The sequence below is a fragment of the Hyperolius riggenbachi genome, chromosome 10 (assembly GCF_040937935.1).
Source record: "Hyperolius riggenbachi isolate aHypRig1 chromosome 10, aHypRig1.pri, whole genome shotgun sequence".
Classification (NCBI taxonomy): Eukaryota; Metazoa; Chordata; class Amphibia; order Anura; family Hyperoliidae; genus Hyperolius; species Hyperolius riggenbachi.
Window position 1 is genome coordinate 237,988,075 of NC_090655.1, and position 20,422 is coordinate 238,008,496.

The 20,422-nt window shown below is 46.5% G+C and overlaps 1 protein-coding gene across 1 annotated transcript in view; it reads left to right on the plus strand.

Moving 5' to 3' along the window:
- Positions 1-3,161: 3,161 nt before the first annotated feature.
- LOC137534966 (uncharacterized) overlaps positions 3,162-20,422 on the plus strand; it is a 32,532-nt gene continuing 15,271 nt past the window's right edge. Inside the window, exons 1-6 of the mRNA XM_068256712.1 lie at positions 3,162-3,193; positions 4,667-4,767; positions 6,464-6,601; positions 6,687-6,834; positions 11,190-12,869; positions 20,229-20,329. Of these exons, the coding sequence (XP_068112813.1) occupies positions 4,672-4,767; positions 6,464-6,601; positions 6,687-6,834; positions 11,190-12,869; positions 20,229-20,329 (2,163 nt within the window). The 5' untranslated portion in view covers positions 3,162-3,193; positions 4,667-4,671. The remainder of the gene's footprint in view (positions 3,194-4,666; positions 4,768-6,463; positions 6,602-6,686; positions 6,835-11,189; positions 12,870-20,228; positions 20,330-20,422) is intronic.

Here is a 20,422-nt window from a genome sequence, read left to right on the forward strand (position 1 = left end):
ATGAGGGATTTTGAATACCATAAACAAATTGTGTAGGTAAGCTCTCATACTACATGGAAGAGTTAAAATTGGCCAATCAAAACTGGATGTGTGTACCAGGCTTTAAGCCTAATACACACTTTCAATTATGACTGACCAATCACTGACCAATGGAGGTGGTAACATTGTTCAGTGATTGGCCAATCATAATTGAAAGCATGTAGCAGGCTAAAGTGTGAGTGTATATACATAGAGCTGACACAGTGTCCGCATACATATTATGCTTCAATGCCCATGGAGACCTACTCTGTGTGTTCAACATGCAAACATTTATCTACACAAGGTGATCAAGAGATGCTAATTTACCGAGTTCAATACAGATTGTGGAGCAAGCTGCGTACAGCCTGGAATGCATTCACTTTGCCACAAATTTGTGTCAAATTGGAAACTTAAAAGTAAACCTGAGACGGGGGATATCAAAATTTTATATATACCTGGGGCTTCCTCCAACTCCCTCCGGCCAGATCCCTCCCACGTTGCCGTTCTCAGCAATATACTGTACAGCCTATGCAAATTGCCCCGGAAGGTCCTCCAGTCTGGGGCATACCGCGCAGACTGGCTGTACACTCTCCCCCGTCACCGTCGTTCTGCGCCTGCGCAGTACTGCACAGGCGCAGAATGCTCCCAGCCATGGGAGCGAAACGCTGGAGCGTGCATAGCCCAACTGTGCCGACTGGACGATTTACCGGGGCTGGTTGTGGAGGCTGCGGGCAGCAGAGGACGGTGGTGTGGGAGTGATCTGGCTGGAGGAAGCCCCAGGTATGTATAACATTTTGATATTGCCCCGTCTCAGGCACTCTTTAAATGCGTACACACATGAAATTTTGAGTGGTCCTGATTGATTAATTTTTCCACTGCCACGTAATATGGGAGCTTACCTACACAATCCGTAAATATTATTCAAAATTTGTTGACCGTCATAATACATTTAGGTGGCAATCATTGGCCAAAAATCATGCAGGAATGACCTACTCTTATAATACACTACATGTGCACCATACTGACCTTCCAGGGTCTCTGGAGGAGGGGCTAGGTTGTGACATCATCAACCCTTTCTCAGCTTCACAAGCCTACAATGGGTGTGTGCAAGACTAAGCATGAGGCATTTAACAACCTTCTAAGAGACAGCAGTCTCCTAGACATCAGGAACACACATGACAACTGCTTTGGCAATTTACTCTGCATTTGGTTATGTGAAGCTAAAAACTAATGAGAAAACTAAAGAAAACGTTTGACTAATGTAAATAGCTTCGAGTTGACGCAAATGTATGCACATTTTATGCAAATTTATTCAGCTTAAAATGAACCAATCAAATTTTACCTCAGCAGGATTTGATTGGTTCATTATCAACTCTACTTGACCAACACTACTTTCAAAGTCACAGAGAGCTCTGTCTTCTGAAGCTTATTATCTCAAGTGTCTGTCACTGTATTTTGTTTCTTCTGGAGGAAAGATCAAAAGTTCACTGGCCTGCTCTGTAAAATCATTTAGAATGCTGAGTAGTGTGTAAACTGAAAATATTAGAGAATGATGCGATATTATAATAAAAAAATATATAACAAAACAAAAACATGAGAATATTTTCTTTGCTACTAATGTTCTAGTAATTATCCATACTACACAACCAATTCATTATATAATTTTTTTTCCTCTTCAGTGTCACTTTAACAGAATAACCAAGCAGCTCGGGCTGACCCAACCACTAGGAATGTATAGGGGGATAAAAGACACCGAAAAGCCCTCCTGCTAATAAGCAACGTTTGGTGAAATTTGCCTTCTTAAAACAGAAGGAAATTTGCAATAATTCAGCTATAGGTGAACATTTGTGGTTACCCACAATGCACCACTACTGGATATGCAAATTATCTCTTTCGCCCCTATAAGCCAGACCAGCATCCAGAACCGCTGGTGTATAGCAAGCCTAAAGCTTTAAATATTACACAGCCATTCCAACCCCACATGCTGAATTATTGCAAATTTCCTTCCGTTTTAAGAAGGCAAATTTCACCAAGCATTGCTTAGTAGTAGGAGGGCTTTTCAGTCTCTTTTATCCCTCTATACATTCCTAGTGGTTTGGGTCACCCTGAGCTACTTGGTTACTCTGTTGTACTAATCCAAGCCCTATCCCATACACCCATATCAATTCCTGCCATGTACTGATGAGGGCCAAAAGCCCGAAACAGGCTGACTGCATGTGGGGTTGGTGTGGCTGTGTAATATTTAAAGCTATAGGCTCAGAGGCGTATCTAGAGGGGTGCAGGCATGGCTTGTGCCATGGGCGCCACAGCACCATGGGCGCCATGGCTGCCTCCTCCTCCCTCATGCTTCACCACCATACTGAAGGATGCCTCTCAGGCATTTGTACCTGCTCTTATGCTGGAGGACATCTCTCACTATTTATGCTGGGGGGGGGGGGGGGGGGGTCTACTTATACTGGGGTACACCTGCCAAATCTATACTGGAGCGGGTTGCTTATAGTGAGGAAAACCTCACATTACCTATACTGGGGGACTACTTATACTGGGGCGATACCTCTTGTCACTTATGCTAAAGAAGGCTACTTATACTGGGGAGACATCTCTAACTACATATACTGGCAGGGCAACGTAAACATGGGTCTACTTATACTGGGTGAACTACCTCTGGCTATCTATACTAGGATGCTATCTCTGGTTACTTTTACTTGGGGGTTAACTCTAGCAACCGATACTGGGGAGACTTGTATCATTGCAAGAAAAGAAGCTGTTATTATGGAACAAGGCGGTCTGATGGGGGAGGGGGGGGGGCGCAATTTCAGTGTTTGCCATAGGCGCTATGTCACTCAGATACGCCCCTGTATAGGCTTGCTATACACCAGCAGTTCGGGATGTTTGCCTGGCTTACAGGGGCGAAAAAGAGATAATTTGCATATTCAGTAGTGGTGCATTGTGGGTAGCTAAATGTTCACTTATAGCGGAATTATTACAAATTTCCTTCTGTTGTAAGAAGGCAAGGGTCACTATAAAAACGAACAAAAACACACGCTGCAGATTTCTTTTTCTCCACAAGATGGCGATCTCAGCTACGCGAGTGGAACGTACATAGTTTCTGTGGTTGAAGGGAGGAAGTTGAGACTGAGGAGGCCATTGCTACGACTGGCTGCAGAGTATAGAGGTAAGGTATAGGTAATAAATTAAATAAAATACAGCTCAACAGGACAGTCCTTATTTTACTAAACAACTCTGTCTCTTCTGTACAGTATAACTGTCTCATCTGTATAACTGTCCCTCTTTCAGGACTTATGTATAGATCTGTATAATTTAAATTAACGTTATTATTTCTAACTGCTGCAAGTGTTGATAGTTTATATGCAAATTATCTGTGTATCTGCTGGTTTATACAGCATGGAGATTACAGCTTAAATATAGAGCCATTTATCCAACTGTACAGCCAGTTTCATGCCTCCCAACCGTCCTGATTTCTCTGAAACCATCCTGGGTTGGGAAGCATGGTTCCATGGCACCCTCTTGTGTCCCGCTGAACACCGCTGGAAGCGTGGGGAGAGGTGAGTTAGTTACAAAGCTTTCATTAGTATCTGAGTATAGGGGAGGGTGGGACGTAGGTAGGATCATCATGCCAGGGAACTCTACGAGGGAGGGGGGGGGAATGAGGGGGAACCACTAGAGACTAGGGGAACTGTGTATTAGAGGGGGAACCACTAGACACCAGGGAACTGAATAGGGGAGGGAGAGGGGTACGAGAGAGAACGGCGCAGGAGACTTGGGCGCAGGATTCAGCCAGTATATGGCTAATCCTGCTGCACAAGTTCCCGGCCGTGTTAAATACTATTCCCCCTCCAGGCCGTCATGGATAGTGGGATGAAATAATTCGGCTTCGAGCAATTGCTGGAAGACGAATTATTGTGTTTTAATTGTAACTTCAGCTCCATCTTCTGATGGCGCCGAAGTTACTCCCTGTGCGCTGCGATAGGCGTAATTCCTATTACGGCCTATGGTGGCGCCGGCTGCACCGAAATCTCCATGCGCTGGAATCACCCTGTTCGAGGGAGAGGGACTGGAAGACACCGGGGAACTGTATGGGGGGCGATGGGCACCGGGGAACCATGCAGGGGAAGGGGAGGAGGGGATCACTAGACAGCAAATAATTGTATACAGGAGAGAGGGGGGACCACTAGACACCAGGGAACTGTATAAGGGAGGGAGGGGGACCACCAGACACTAGGAAATGGTATAGAAGAGGGATGGGTCCCACTAGACATCAGGGAACTGTATAGGGGAAGGAGGACAACTAGAAACTAGGGAACTGTATAAGGGAGGGAGGGAGCCACTAGAAACCATCAAACTGTATTGGGGGGGGGGGGGTAAGGGGTCTACAAGACACCAGGGAACTGTATAGAAGAGGGTCCATAAGATACCAGGGAACTGTATAAGGGAGGGCACATGTAAAATTAAGGCTTAACTAACGGTGTGGCAGGGGTGTGTGTTAGTGTCTTTCCTGGCACCAAACGTTGGGAGGTATACAGATCTGTTGGTTTATATTTAGCAGCTGAGTGATAAGGTGTGCAGTATAGCATAAACTGTGATGTCAGAATTCTGGAAGAAAGCTCCCATTATTATCTGTGTGCAGATCCCATGGCTGCAAGAGTAAACCTGGATGAGGACTGGAGTCGCCTGACCGACAGGATATTAGGCCTTACCCTGGAGCTGATCTGCCTGCTGACTGGAGGGGTGAGGAGGATTCTGGGGGCATAGAGAAATTCACACTGTATGTATTTAGAGAGTTTAGCCTGTCTAATTCCCCCTGATCTGTGTCTAATCACAAGTTGTAATTTGATCTCACCCCTGTGTCACATGACTGCCACGACAGAGATGGCAGATAAGATAAGCTCATTTGAAAGCACAGGCTGTTAAAGGGGAACTAAAGTAAGAGGTATACGGAGGCTGCCATATTTATTTCCTTTTAATCAATACCAGTTGCCTGGCAGGCCTGCTGGTCTATTTCTGTGCAGTAGTATCTGAATAACACCAGAAACAAGTAGGCAGCTAGTCTTGGCAGATCTGGCTTTAAAGTCTGAAACACCTGATCTGCTGCATGCTTGTTCAGGGGCTATGGCTAGTAGTATTAGAGGCAGAGGATCAGCAGGGCTGCCAGGCAACTGGTATTGCTTAAAAGGAAATAAAAATGGCAGCCTCCATATACTGTACCTCTCTCTTCAGTTCCCCTTTAACAATATGTCTGCTTCCATGAATCAGGAAGTAAAAACGGTGCAGATTTATTTTAGGATCCGCTGTTTATATTTTTTTGTATCAGCTGTAACAAAACAATTTTTTGTTTTAACCTCCTTGCCGGTTATCCCGAGCTGAGCCCGGGGTAACCCGCCGCGGAGGATTTCTCAGGCCCTGGGGGGCCGATTTACATAATTTTTATTACACGCGGCTAGCACTTTGATAGCTGTGTGTATCACGCGATCGCCGCCGATTCGCCGCTACCTGCCGCGTTAGAGGGCCCCCCGTCGAGACCCTGTGCGCAGCCTGGCCAATCAGTGCCAGGCAGCGCTGAGGGGAGGATCGGGACTCCCGCTGACGTCACGACGTCGGTGACATCATCGCGATCGTCGCCATAGCAATGGGGGAAGCCCTAAAGGAAATCCCATTCAGAACGGGATTTCCTTATGAGCATACGCGCCAGCGACGATCGGAGGGGTGGGAGGGACGCCGCAGGGAGGGGGGCATCATGTAGCTAGCGCTAGGCTAGCTACATGATAGAAAAAAAATTATGCAAAAAAAACCTTCCCGCGGCCACAGGGCCGCAGGAATCAGAACGGCAGGGAAGTTAAAGGTTATTATGCTGTTGCTTATCTTAGCAGAGAGGATGTTCTGAGTTCAGGTCTGCTTTAATAAAACAACATATATACATACAATAACATACAATTTTTTTTATATTATGGTCCTTTCATAAAACACCTGATTAGAGGTGGGTAATGGATTCTCCTTTTTCCATGAACCTGAAATGAAGAAACTCATTTCAGGAATAAAACATATTTATGCAGAGGAAAGGCTCTGAATACCATAGAGTCTTCCCAGTCCTCGGTCCATCCCGTCATCCTAGCGTTCTCCTCGTTGAAGTTATACCTCTTGGCACTCCACCGAAGACCCAGCTGGTTACAGAACTTCTACTTCAGAACTTAGTGCTGGAATAATGGGACAGTTTGAGGATCGGGAATGCTCTACGCGGTATCTAGAACCTTTCCTCTGCACAGGTATGGATGAGACCTGAAGCGAGTTTATTCTCTTCAGGTTTCTGTTAAATCAGTCAATTAACCTTAAATATGTTAGTGAAATGCGGACGTGACTGGAAAGATGAGACTGCCTTAGAGAACAGGGTGATGTCATTGTTGTAACACTTTTTTTCGTCAATATGCAGAGGTTTTCTACTCTGATCAAGTCTGGCGACCAGGTGACCATCACAGTACCCCCACCTCACCCCCTGGGATCGGAGAGAAGAGACAAGGGGCAGATTGTAGAAGTCATCAACAAGATGATGGAGCTGCTGACAGGAGAGGTGAGCAGTGCTGGGAATTATGGGACATTATCCACTAACAGCAAGGGGCGTGGCTGAATAGTGACTGTATCATTGTGTGTGTCAGGTTCTTATAAGGTGTCAGGATGTCTCTGTCTATTTCTCCATGGAGGAGTGGCAGTATATAGAAGGACACAAGGACCTTTATAAGGACACCATGATCAAGAACGCCAAGGAAATCAAGCTGGAGAATCATCCACGCCTCACATCACCGGGTAAGAGGAGACTTTCATTTCTTGTAAAGGAGAGAGAAATACAGAGGGTCTACCTAGATCCCCCCATCATCTGTGTTGTGCTTCCATATTTATTGACTTTCCTTGTGTTTATTGTGCCATTGTTAAAGTGGACCTGAACTTGAACTTCCTTTCTGCTTTAAATGATACGCAACAGCATAATTCATCTATATATATAATAGACTAAGTGCCTCAACCTTCAAACAAGAAGAATAAGTACTCAAACACCAAGTTTAAGGCCTCTTTTCCACGGACTGTTGAGCTGTGTGCTCAGCAAGCAGTTACCAGGCAGCAGCGAGCAGTTACCAGGCAGCAGCGAGCAGTTACCAGGCAGCAGCGAGCAGTTACCAGGCAGCAGCGAGCAGTTACCAGGCAGCAGCGAGCAGTTACCAGGCAGCAGTGAGCAGTTGTGAGAGTTTGAGAGCCATTTCACTGCCTATTCACAGTCCATGGAAAAGAGGCCTTACCCTAGCAAGTCTGACATTGCAAATCTGGCCTAATTGGCTATTCATGAGGCAATGCTCATGCAAATGCATGCACAAACCAATACCACAAAGCAGTCACCCTGCTACATGCTACATTAGCACTATCCGGCTTAGTGCACACCAGAGCGGTTCGGCAGCGTTTTGCGATCCACTTGCGGCTGCGGATACGCTTGGGTAATGTATTTCAATGGGCTGGTGCACACCAGAGCGGGAGGCGTTTTGCTGAAACGCATACTCCCGAGGTGAGGCATTTTTTGGATTGTGGAGGCGTTTCTGCCTCCAATGTAAAGTATAGGAAAAACGCAAACCGCTCTGAAAAACGGCAGTTCAGAGCGGTTTTGCAGGCGTTTTTGTTACAGAAGCTGTTCAGTAACAGCTTTACTGTAACAATATATGATATCTACTACACAAAAACGCTTTACAAAACCGCAAAATGCTAGGTGAAATGCTACAGAAAAATAAGAAAAAGCGTTTCAAAATCTGCTAGCATTTTGCGGATCTGCTAGCAGTTTTTGGTGTGCTCCAGGCCTCCAGGAGCGCCACGGGGAGGATTCCCAATGCCCCCTTTTTATACAACTGGGGGGACCGCAGGGTCCCAGGCTCTCTCAGTGCCTGAAAACCACAGCGGCACCCCGGAGGGGGAGGCCGGGTGGCGTGGACGACCCCCCCCCCCCCCAAGTGTGGCCAGCGCCGGGGAGAGCCGTCTGCACCCACCTCCCAATATTAAAAACAGGCACTTACCTTAACGTCCATTGCGCTCTGCTACATGCGCATTAATTTGGGGGCACCACATGAGAAAGGAGAGAAGCATGGGTCACCCCGAGCTTTAGAGCTCAGGGCTGGCTCACATACAGAACTCCAGAGGGGGGGGGGGGGGGGGGACAGGCGCACTCACTCCAGGGTTCACACCACCGGAGCAAGCCATCCACCACCTGCCTCCAAAGGATACAAACTGCACAAAATGCTTTCCATGAGAAAATTAATGCGCATGTAGCAGAACCCAATGGACGTTAAGGTAAGTGGCTGTTTTTAATATTAGGAGGTGGGTGCGGACAACTCTCCCCAGCGCTGGCCACGCTTGGGGGGGGGGGGGGGGGCGGCTGCGCCACCCAGCCTCCCACTCCGGGGTGCCGCTGTGGTTCCCAGGCAGCGAGAGAGCACTTTGCAGTATTGGTTTTTTGACCCTGCATAGTTTGGCATGCGAAAGCAAATGCATATTTGCATGAGCATTGCCTCATGAATAGCCAATTAGGCCGGATTTGCAAAGCCAGACTTGCTAGGGTTAAACTTGGTGTTTGAGCACGCATACATTTTCTCATGGAAAGCCTACTTCTACTTGCTTCAAGGTTGAGGCACGTACTCTATTAGATAGATAGATGCGGCGTATGCTACGACGCGGGTTGGCTAGTAACCTTTAAAGTAAAAAAAAAACATTTCTTTGTTACAGCTGATACAAATCCTGCACTAAATCTGCAGTTTGTCTACTTCTTGCTTTCATGGAAGCAGACATATTGTTAATATCCTGTTTACCTATTAGCTCTCTGCCATGGCAGTCAGGTGACACAGCTGAGAGATGAATTTACAACTTGTGCTTAGTCACAGATGAGGGGGAATTAGGCTAAACTCTCTAAATACATACAGGGTGCATTTCTCTGTTTTCCTTCTGTCCTGTGCAAGAGTTCAGGTCCACTTTAATTAGAGCCTGAACTGTGTGGGGCTCATGCGTCTGCTTCTAACAATAGCAAAATGCTGCTGGGCTAGGGGTAGGTGTGGCTGAGGATACGAAAGACTACAACAGATTAGCTGTGGAAGGAGTTAGCTAGGATATAGTCAGGTAACACACAGGAGAGATGTGCTATCTGTTGCCCCCATTGAGGACTGAAGACAAGCTTCCTCTGAATTCCTGAGCATGGAGGGAAGCACATGTACGTTTGAGCCAAAGGAAAAGTCTCTTCCTCTGCGGGACAGTTGTCTGAGCAAGACTTTATGCTGATTATTTAACCCCCCTGGCGGTTTGCAAAAAATCCGCCAGGGGGCAGCAAATCTTTTTTTTTAATTTTTTTTTTTTTTTTTTCATGTAGCGAGACAAAGTCTCGCTACATGATAGCCGCTGCTCAGCGGCATCCCCCCAGCCCCTCCGATCGCCGCCGGCGATCGGAGATCAGGAGATCCCGTTCAAAGAACGGGATCTCCTGGAGGGCTTCCCCCGTCATCGACGTCGTGACGTCAGAGGGGACTCCGATCTGCCCCATAGCGCTGCCTGGCACTGATTGGCCAGGCAGCGCACGGGGTCTGGGGGGGGGGCGGCCGCGGCGAGAGGAATTGCGGCGGATCGGCGGGTAGCGGCGGCGATCAGATGCTACACGCAGCTAGCAAAGTGCTAGCTGCGTGTAGCAAAAAAAAAATTATGCAAATCGGCCCAGCGGGGCCTGAGCGGTGCCTCCCGGCGGCATAGCCCGTGCTCAGCACGGGCTTACCGCCAGGGAGGTTAAAGACTAGTAGACCTAAGCCCGTTTAAAAATGTACTCTAGGGGCTTGATTCACAAAGCGGTGATAACTCAGTTATCACGCCTAAAAGACTTTAGGCATGATAACCTTTGCACCACACTGGTGAAAAGCCAGTTTAGGCGTGATAAGTTTAGGTGTGATAAGTTTAGGTGTGATAAGTTTAGGCATGCTAAGTTTAGATAAGTGTAGATAGCGTGCAAAGTCCCGCACGCAAAGCAGCGCCATTAAACTATGCGAAGTGCACCGGACTTTGCTAGCGCAAAACTTTTGATCAGCTGTGCACTGCGGTGCTAACGCAGTTGGTGCTTAAACTTGTCATGCCTAAACTTATCACACCTAAACTTATCACACCTAAACTTATCATGCCTAAACTGAGTTTAGAAGTGATAAAGGGCTTTTCACCAGCGTGCTAACACTTTGCACCGCTTTGTGAATCAAGCCCTAGGTCTCTCTCTTTCATCGCCGCCACCACCACCACATGTCAGTGCGCAAAGCGCGCCCACATGCCTGCCCGGCTCCCTGGCCCCGTCCTTCTGTCCCAATGGCTGTCCATGCAGCACATGCGCAGTAGCGTAAACCCACGGACACAGAGACAGGAGTGTACGCAGGGACAGTTAGGTTTATTGTATAGGATAATTCATTAGTGTTTACTTATTATTGTATCTGTATGTTTTCCTATTTGTGTTCGCAATTGTGCAGTTCTGTTGTTGCTTTTTTTTTTTAATTATATTAAATATTTTGCTTTAGTAAAATCAAGTTTCTTTCAAAAAGTGTGTGCTTCCTTAGCAATTACGGTATATTGAACAATATATTTAAAGGATACCAGATGTGAAAATAGAGAAACGGAGGGAGCATTCATATACTATCGTCTGTCCTGATCCCTGTCGCTTCCCTGTTCTCCTTTCTGCCCCGCATTATACCTAAAAGCCTTCTGGGACCCTCTTCCTGGTCGCCAGAGTCGGTCTTTACTGCGCAGGCACTAGCCATGGCGTGTGCATCCTACAGTGCGCGCCTGTGGCCGGGAGCACTCTGTGCATGCGTATGTCATGCATGTGACGTCATATGCATGCGCAGAATGTCCCCGAGACCACGGGCGCACGCTGTAGGACGCGTGCAGCCCGGCCTGCGCAGTGAAGCCCAACTCAGGCGACCAAGAAGAAGGTCCCGGGGGACTTTTAGGTATAATGCGGGGCAGAAAGGAGAATGGGGGAGCAATAGGCATCAGGAAAGGCTCCCCCTCCCATTTTTTTCACATCTGGTATCCTTTAATAATGCGATCTGAGCATTACAATCTGATAAACACACAGACGGAATACATTGTTTTTATGTGTGTGTTTCCTACAGATGGATCCAGTCACAGAAACCCAGCCGAGAGTTGGACATTTCGTACACCACTGAAGGATGAAGAGATGTTAGAGGTGATAAACACAATGGAGTCAGATTTATCGGATTCTGAGATAAGTGATCCAGAAATGGACAATGGTGAATCCAGTGACAGTGATCCCGAATACAGACCAGGACAAACCCCCATGCGAAGAAACTCAGTGGAGTCTTCTTTATTTCAGTGGCAGAGGGGTGACTTCAAGGCCATTGTTCATGATTTTGACAGTAGTACCTCAGGTATCCCAGTGGGTTTATTTGCAGATGAAATGACTCCCTTGGACATTTTTAGAATATTTTTTCCTCCACAAGTTATGGAACATATTGCGAGAGAAACAAACAATTACTACAGGGACTTAACCCAAAATACTGCTCCGTCTCCCCATTCTCAGCTTCATAAGTGGACAGATACCACGCCGGAGGAACTATATGTGTTTTTTGGCATTAGTTTACTTATGGTGAGGACCAAAAAACTCTCTAAAGATGAGTACTGGTCCACCGACCCTCTCATAGCCACCCCCCAGTTCTCCGATTACATGTCCAGAAACCGGTACTCACTTCTGTTACGGCTACTCCATTTCAACGACAACCACCTGCAACCCGAAGGGGACAAATTATTCAAACTGAAGCCGATTCTTGACCATCTGAGAATGACATTTGGGGAAGTGTTTTACCCTTTCCAAAACCTGTGCATTGATGAGAGTCTGACGTTATTCAAGAGTCGACTGTCGTGTATCCAGTACAGAGCTTCTAAAAGGCATCGCTTTGGGATAAAAACCTTCCTACTGCGTGACTGCGAAACGGGCTATGTGGTGGACTTGATTGTGTATACGGGTACTAGAGCTGACATTGTCACTGGCCGGGAAATGGTGTTGTCCGAAGCAGTGGTATTGACTCTAATGGAAAAGTATCTTCAGAGGGGTCACACCTTGTGGATTGATAATTGGTACTCCAGTCCAAAATTGTACAATCACCTGCATAGGAACAAAACCAACGTGTGTGGGGTTGTGAGGAAAAACAGGAAAGGAATGCCAAATCTCTATAAGAAGCTGAAAAAAGGAGAAATCGAGTTACATCACACATCCAACATGCTTGCTGTTCGGTGGTTGGACAGACAGGAAGTCTGTATGTTGACCACTGTACACGATGGGGCCATGACTACCACGAGACAGGCAGACGGACAGACGGGCGAAGAAAGAAAAAAGCCTGACTGCATGATCGATTACCGGAAAAATAGGCGTGCCATCGACCGCACCGATATGATGATCAGTTCAATGGAATGGATGAGGAAAAACTGTATCCACCAGAAATGGTATCGAGAAATGTTTTTTCACCTTCTGGATATTGCCATTCTGAATTCTCACGCTTTGTACAATCTAAAAACTGGAAAGAATGGGTCACTGGCAGACTTTCATCTCACGTTAATTCGGGAACTTTTTCAAAACTACCACACGCCGAGAAACAAGCGAAAACGCGGGCAACCGTCACCTGCTGATCAGCCGCTTAGACTGACCGAAAGACATTTTCCTTCTGCCATTCCACAAACGGGCAAGAAAGGACACCCAACAAGACTATGCCGCGTCTGCAGTAAAACCACAATTGGGGAGCGGAAGAGGAGAGAGTCCAGATACATGTGTGCCAAATGTAATGTGGCCCTGTGTGTACAACCCTGTTTTCAACATTTCCACACCCTGGTGGAGTTCTAAAAGATGCTTTCCCCACCTTGTTATGATACCACTAACTGGTGACTGTGGAATACATAGTAGCAAGGAAATGTTATACACGGAACCGCAAGAATTGGCCCAGAATGCTGCATTAAATGCCACTAAATTCTGCTAGCTCCTTTTTGAAATGAACTGTATGCACAGGGACAAAGAAGGATTAACTTCCTTGTTGGTAATCCCGAGCTAGGATCGGGGCGGAAAACCGCACCTAAGAGCGGTAATCCCCACCTCTGCCGGAGGCTGTATGCAGAGCAATGCGTGCAGCGGGAGCGTTACTATATACCTCCCAGGGATCCTGACGTCAGCTGGCATTCTGCTTCCTCTCCTCCGGGGCTCTGCTTCCTGCTGGTGAGATCGCCGGCTGTCGTCATGTCAATTTCACTTTAGAGTTGCAGCGCCACCCGGAGGATGGAGGCATAACTGCAGCGCTGGAGCCAGGGAGGTGAGTGATTGCAGAACTGCTGCAGATCTCCCTGGCAGCATGATTTTTTTCCAGGTTTTAGGGTCTGAAAGGGTGCAAAAAAAAAATGCACCGCTTTTAGACCCTAAAATCCATAAAGAATCATAACGCCAAGAGGGTTAAAGTACACCTGAACTGAGCGGGATATGGAGGCTGCCATTTGTAGTTCCTTGTAAAGCCCCTTGGTGGTGCTCCCGAGTGTAGCTCGGGGTTACTTTTCACTGCAATTAGTGGTAACCCCGAGCTACATTCCTGGAGACCGCTAGGAGGGCTGGTTGCAGCGTGTGCAGCGGAGCTCTCAATTCCTCACCTCCCTGCTATCCAACCCCAGCAGCCCATCTACTCTGTGTCCTCCGAGGCTCCCCATCTCAATGTTGAGATTGTGGTCTGACACATGACAACTGAGCGCTCGTTAAAAAACACAATGCAGCCGCTATGCACGTTACGCGTGGCCGTGCAGCATAGCATGCCTTAGTTACCTACGTTGCTTACATAGCAACGCGCACTTCTTTAAATGCCGGCCGCTGCTGTGAAGTATCGTGCCCATGATACTTCACTAGCGTGGCTGCTACTGTGTTAATTAACATAGTTTTATAGTAATTAACATAGTAGCTGCCGCGCTAGTGAAGTATCGCGCTAGTGAAGTAAGGCGCACTTTGCTGCATGGCCATGCGTAGCGTGCATAATAATTCAGAATATAGCGGGGTCACACAAAGCTCTTCTGGAGGATCCCCTATTAATAGAAACACTGATAGCAGAGGCTATGAAACTATTCTAATCCTGGGAACTATCCTGATGAACCTCACACTGTCACCCCAGACACTGATCCAATGCATCATATAGCCGAATAACGGCTCTCCCTGCTGCAACTCCTCGGCGGTGTTAAATACTATTCCTTCTCTGAGTCATCTCAACCCAGATGAGGTGTAATTTGGAGTCCAGCGATCGCCGGAGCCCCCAATTACTCTTACATGCCCCGCGCAGCATATCTCTTCTATGGGGCGCCTAGTTTAAGCTCCGTGCGCCAAAACCACCTGCTTCGATAGAGACGCAACCAGATCCAACTACGGTGACAGATAGAATCCCACCAACAGATATTACACCATCTAGCTTTGATAAATATTTTCCGCCCATCACTGGACATCAGGGGGAGGAGTCTCACAAATGCCCTCCACAGTGTTCAGCGTGTGGGAAAAATAAATGAAATCGTAATCACCAAAGGAGTAACTATGATCATAAAGCTTTTCCATGTTCTGAGTGTGAGAAATCCTTTGTAATGAGAGCATTACTTATTCAGCATCTGAGACTTCACACTGGTGAGCGTCCTTTTTCATGTTCAGAGTGTGGGAAAACTTTCTCCCACCAGGGGACCCACACCAGCCAGAAGCCTCCTTCCTGTCCGCAGTGCGGGAAATGTTTCAACTAGGAAAAGCAGAACAACACAGGTGAACGTCCTTTCTTGTGTTGAGAGTGTGGGAAATGTTTCAAACAATGTTGATTTGGGTAATACAGAGATGTCCAAACTTTTCAGACCAAGGGCCATATTGCCGTACTTGAGAGTGCTAGGGGGCCGAACTAGCAAAATTAACCACAACCTTTGTTGATTGCCGTTAGGTACACTAGGCCTTTGACATTTTGTCAAATAAAACCTTTCCACAGGAAATAACTCATATACCAAGTGCAGCTAGCACAATGGCCGCTTATAATCAGTGACTGTTACTGCTGTTGGCATAGTGGCAGCTGCTAATCAGTGGCTGTTACTGCTGCTGGCACAGTGGCGGCTGCTAACCAGGGGCTGTTACTACTGCTGATACAGTGGCAGCTGCCAACCAGGGACTGTTCTGCCATAAAGTTTGTTTAGAGTTCAAGTTCTGGTCCTTGCTCACTCCAGTAGATAAAAATTGATGTTAGTGCCTCTATAGAAGGCCATACACACATAGATTGTCACCCAATGTGGCATCGATCACTCTCTGATCTGAGTCCTTCCACACACTGTACATAGATTTTTAAATAAATGTCACCATTAAATCTATTAAACATCTAGCAGATAGTAGCGTTGCACTGTTCACCACCTATCTGCTGCTGCTCCTCAGCCACCACCAATTAATCAGAATTTATGTTCATTCTGGTTTTTTTTTTGTTGAAATTCGGTTGAAATTACAATTAATAAGACACGTTGTGCTATACATTCCTGGCAGGTAATCGACATGGAAAACCAATGTTTTCCATGTCAGTTACTGGATAGCTTTGACCTTGTTGATTGGGAGGAAAGCGATGGCAAATTTGGACAAGATACTACAGGATAGAGATGTTACTTTACCAATGAAGATTAGGATAGTTAGTGCCTAATAGTAACAGATGGCTGTGAAAGTTGGACTATAAATAAGGTCATGCGTAGGGTTGGTACTAAAGTCTGGATCAGATTTTTTTTTTTAATTTTTTTTTTTTGTAAAAACCTACGCTTGAAAGGTTGAACGTGATGGACATATGTCTTTCTTCAACCGAACTATGTAATAGATCCCTATCTGATCAGACTTGAGGTATCTATCCAATGGTCGATCTGGTAGCAGATCAAACAACGTATGGCCTTCTTAAAGAACATCATTTTTAACTCTCTGGACAGCTCAATAGTAAATTAAAAATGTGTACTAAAAATGTCATTCATTATTAAAAACAACTTTTATTTTACCTAATTTTTCTACATTTAAGGGTTATTTACAGGCAGAATCCTTCTACTTCCTTTACCTAGTCCGTCCACCGGTTGCAAGCAACAGAAGGAAGGCAGATAAGAACTCACCTAATTAGACTTTATTGCCACAAGCTTAGATCAAACAAGTCCATTAAGCATTAGGGAGGGGAATGTTATGCTGGATACACACCATGCGTTTCCGCGTTCGATGCGTCCGTCGATACGCGTCGATGCAATTATTTCCGACATGTCCGATTCAAGCTTCGATGGATCGTTGGGTCGATTTGCCATACTTTACATGGCAATCGACCTAAAAATCATCGAAATTCGCTCGGAAATGCTCGGAAATAATCGAATCGACTGGTATCGACGGACGCATTCGACGTGGAAACTCATGGTGTGTATCCAGCATTAGGGAGGGGAATGAGTCTTCCCTACTGTGCTTCAAACAGATAACGTTAGTCACACCTGATGAATTTCACACCAAGCCTGGAAAATAGCAATGAAAAGGGAACAGGGGGGTTAACGTCTCAAACATGGTAGTTTTTTTAGCTATTTGAAACCAGGAGCTGCTAAGAGCTGCTAGGTTCCCACTTGACATCAAACAAATGACAGCGCTCATAGGCTGCAACTGAAATGAAGACCAACAGAGGCATGCAGAGCCCCACAGGGGCTAAATACATGCCTTGAATGAAAATCAGATGCAAATTATGTACTAGTCCCTAATCTAAAATTTGAATGCAAATTGAAGCACATGGATGCAGCGAGCCATAAGTATACTTACATGAGTTTTTTACAGCAGGAGACATTGGCAGCGCTTCCAAACAGAGGCTGCACCAGAATTAGATGTGCAGAGCTCCACAATGTGGACAAAATTACACAACTTGCATTCAAAACAGGTACAGCAAAGTAGGGCGTTAGCTTCCGTATAAATAATATGTACACAAATTATTCCCTACTAGACTTCCCCATGGCGACGACGGGCCCTCGCGGGGAAGAACTACCGCTAGACTAACAATAAAAACATAATTTTTTTCCTAGTTCTGCTAATCATAAAATGGTATACACATTTCTTCAAACAGACAACAAACAAATAACAGCTCCCACTTGAGCCGAACAATGAGCTACCAGCGGTAGCAGACACAGTAGTGTCCGCTCTGATCGTCTATTGTGCTCCGGTGTGCTTGGTGCAGATGTGTTTCAACCATAGTCTATATGAGAAATACATCCGCTCTTCAGGAAAAATCTGGGATAGCATAGAAGTGCGGTCTACTTACTGAAGCAGATCCTATGTCAAGCAGACTGTCAGCTCTGAAAAAAAGTCACTTTTCCACTGCAGCGGGAACCCAGCCTGCGCACACATACTTCTCAGAGAGGGATACCTCTTGCTGTTAGCAGTCCAGTTTATCTGACTCTATTGCTCACTTGTGACAATGATGTGACTCCTTGAGAGGGATCAGGAATGCCTGGTATGTGAGTAGGTGCAATGCGTAGAGTTCCAGTTACTGGTTTTCATGAGCTGAACCTCAGGGATCATCAGTACACCAGCAGCTCCACTCAGGATCTGTTTACCAAGGAGCTCAGCTATCCTGGGACACTGGCTGCATGGTCATAGAGGGAATAGGAGGAACTGGAAGAGGTGAGAGAAAACCAAGCAAAGTCTGAGGGGAGAGCCTGACACAGCGAGCAGACACACACACAGCCCTGCATGTGCTACGCTGCAGTACCACGACACATGGCATTCACAGAAGGGAACAAGGCTCAAACAAAGAGGTGGTAAGGTCTGTAGCCCAGGGTCTGAGCCACAAGTTAGTTAATAGGCTACCATGTGCCTAGCGCAGCTATTTCTGCGTTGTAGGCTGTAAAGATTGATTTTGCTGGGCCCTCTGCATGACGCGAAGCAATGGCGTTGACTGCATCTAGAGAACTCACTGTACTGGGCTACGCACGGGCTTCTTGAAGACCACGGGCCCTAAGCCACTGTTCCCCACCCAGTATAGGTAGCCAGATGTGCCCCCAATTAATATGTAAGCAAATGAAGGAAGCAAATATGTAAGCAAATGAAGGAAGCAAGAAATAGCGCTTCTACGGAGGCTGCCTATTCAGCGCGAAACGGCCGTCAGGCATCCTGTGCCCAGCACCCACCACCACCCACGCCTCCTCTCACAGGGGTATGCGCTTATTTTATTCATTTTTTGCAAGATGTTGCACGTTTGCACTTTACGAATGCTAGAATAAATTGAACACTTGCAGCAGTGCCAGCTTTCTTGCTTCCTTCATTTGCTTACTGCTTGATGTCTTTGCTTGAGCACGCTGAAGAAGTTGTAGAGAAGAGGTGTACTTTCAATCCTCCTGTGCATACTGCATGTCCTTGAAGCTGAGCAGTCAATGTTATACCGCTGTAGTGCCAACCTTCTGTTTTCTTTTGTTTTTGTTTTGCCCCCAATATTAGGTAGGTAACCCCTAGTGTAAGTAGCCAGATGCACCGCCAGTATTAGGTAGGTCACCCTCAGTGTAGGTAGCCAGCCAGATGTGCACCCAGTATTAGGTAGGTCACCACCAGTATAGGTAGCCAGGCAGATGTGCTCCCAGTATTAGGTCACCTCCATTGTAGGTAGCCAGCCAGATTTGCCCCCAGTATTATGTCACCACCAGTTTAGGTAGCCAGCCAGATGTGCCCCCAGTATTGTCACCACCAGTTTAGGTAGCCTGCCAGATGTGCCCCCAGTATTATGTCACCACCAGTTTAGGTAGCCTGCCAGATGTGCCCCCAGTATTATGTCACCACCAGTTTAGGTAGCCTGCCAGATGTGCCCCCAGTATTATGTCACCACCAGTGTAGGTAGCCAGGCAGATGTGCCCCCAGTATTAGGTAGCTGACCACAGGTGTAGGTAGCCAGCCAGATGTGCCCCCAGTATTATGTCACCACCAGTGTAGGTAACCCAGCCAGATGTGCCCCCAGTATTATGTCACCACCAGTGTAGGTAGCCAGCCAGATGTGCCCCCAGTATTATGTCACCACCATTGTAGGAAGCCAGCCAGATGTGCCCCCAGTATTAGGTAGCTGACCACCAGTGTTAGGTAGCCTGCCAGATGTGCCCCAGTATAGGTCATCCTCAGTGTAGGTAGCCAGCCAGATGTGCCCCCAGTATTAGGCCATCCTCAGTGTAGGTAGCCAGCCAGATGTGCCCCTAGAATTAGGCCATCCTCAGTGTAGACATCCCTGATCGTATTCGTATGACAGATAAGAATCTTTCTGCATTTCCCAGCAGCCAACAAGCCATTTGTTTTTGCCAAATCAGACGGGAGGCTAAACTTCATGCTTCTTGGGCAGTTTAGCATCCCATCTGCTGCCCGCCAGTGCAATTTGGGTATAATTTAAATTTAGTTGAATTGCAGTGATAGTAACACCACGCGTGTGTCAAGTGCTGACAAGTGGTGGAGTTGTAAGGCGGCAGAGGACTGCAACATGTTGAGTCAAAGCACACAGTCAGGTTTAACACCAGAGGGGGTCCTCTGTTTGTTTAGCACTCAGTCAGTGCAGGAGAGCAGCTGAGAGTGAATTCACGGCCTGTCAGCTGCCGTGCAGCTTACTGAAATCCAACGCCTGCAGCTTTAAAAAAAAAAAAGAAAGAAGAAGAGCTATACACACAGGTTGCAGATTTATTTTTCTCCACAAGATGGCAATCTCAGCTACAGCAGTGGAATGCACTGAGTCTCTGTGGTTTGGAGGAAGTTGAGAGGAGGCTATTGTTGTGAATTGCCATTGGCTGCTGAGGAGGTAATCACACATAGCTCAACAAGACAGTCCCTATTTTCCTAAAATACACTGTCTCTTCCTTTGTATAATTGTCCCCCTTTCAGGACTTATCTATAAATCTGTATAATAATTAACTTTATTCTTTATAACTGCTGCAAGTGTTTATATTTTATATGCAGTCTGTATTTTCTGATTTATAATATGGAAGATATGCTTAAATATGGAGCAATTTATTATGCAACTGTACAGCCAGATCTGTGGGTTTATATTTATCAGCTAAATAATAAGCAAGGTCTGCTGTATAGCGTAATAAACAGATAGTGATGTCAGAATCATGGCAAAATAACTCACATTATTATCTGTGTGCAGATCCTATGGCTACAGGAGTAAAGATGGACGAGGACTGGAGTTACATGACCGACAGGATATTAGGCCTCACCCTGGAGATCATTTGCCTGCTGACTGGAGAGGTGAGGAGGATTCTGGGAGGTCACATGAAATCTTCCTTATCGCTATTAAAGGGATCTTGAAGTGAGAGAAATGTAGCTTCTGCCATCTTCATG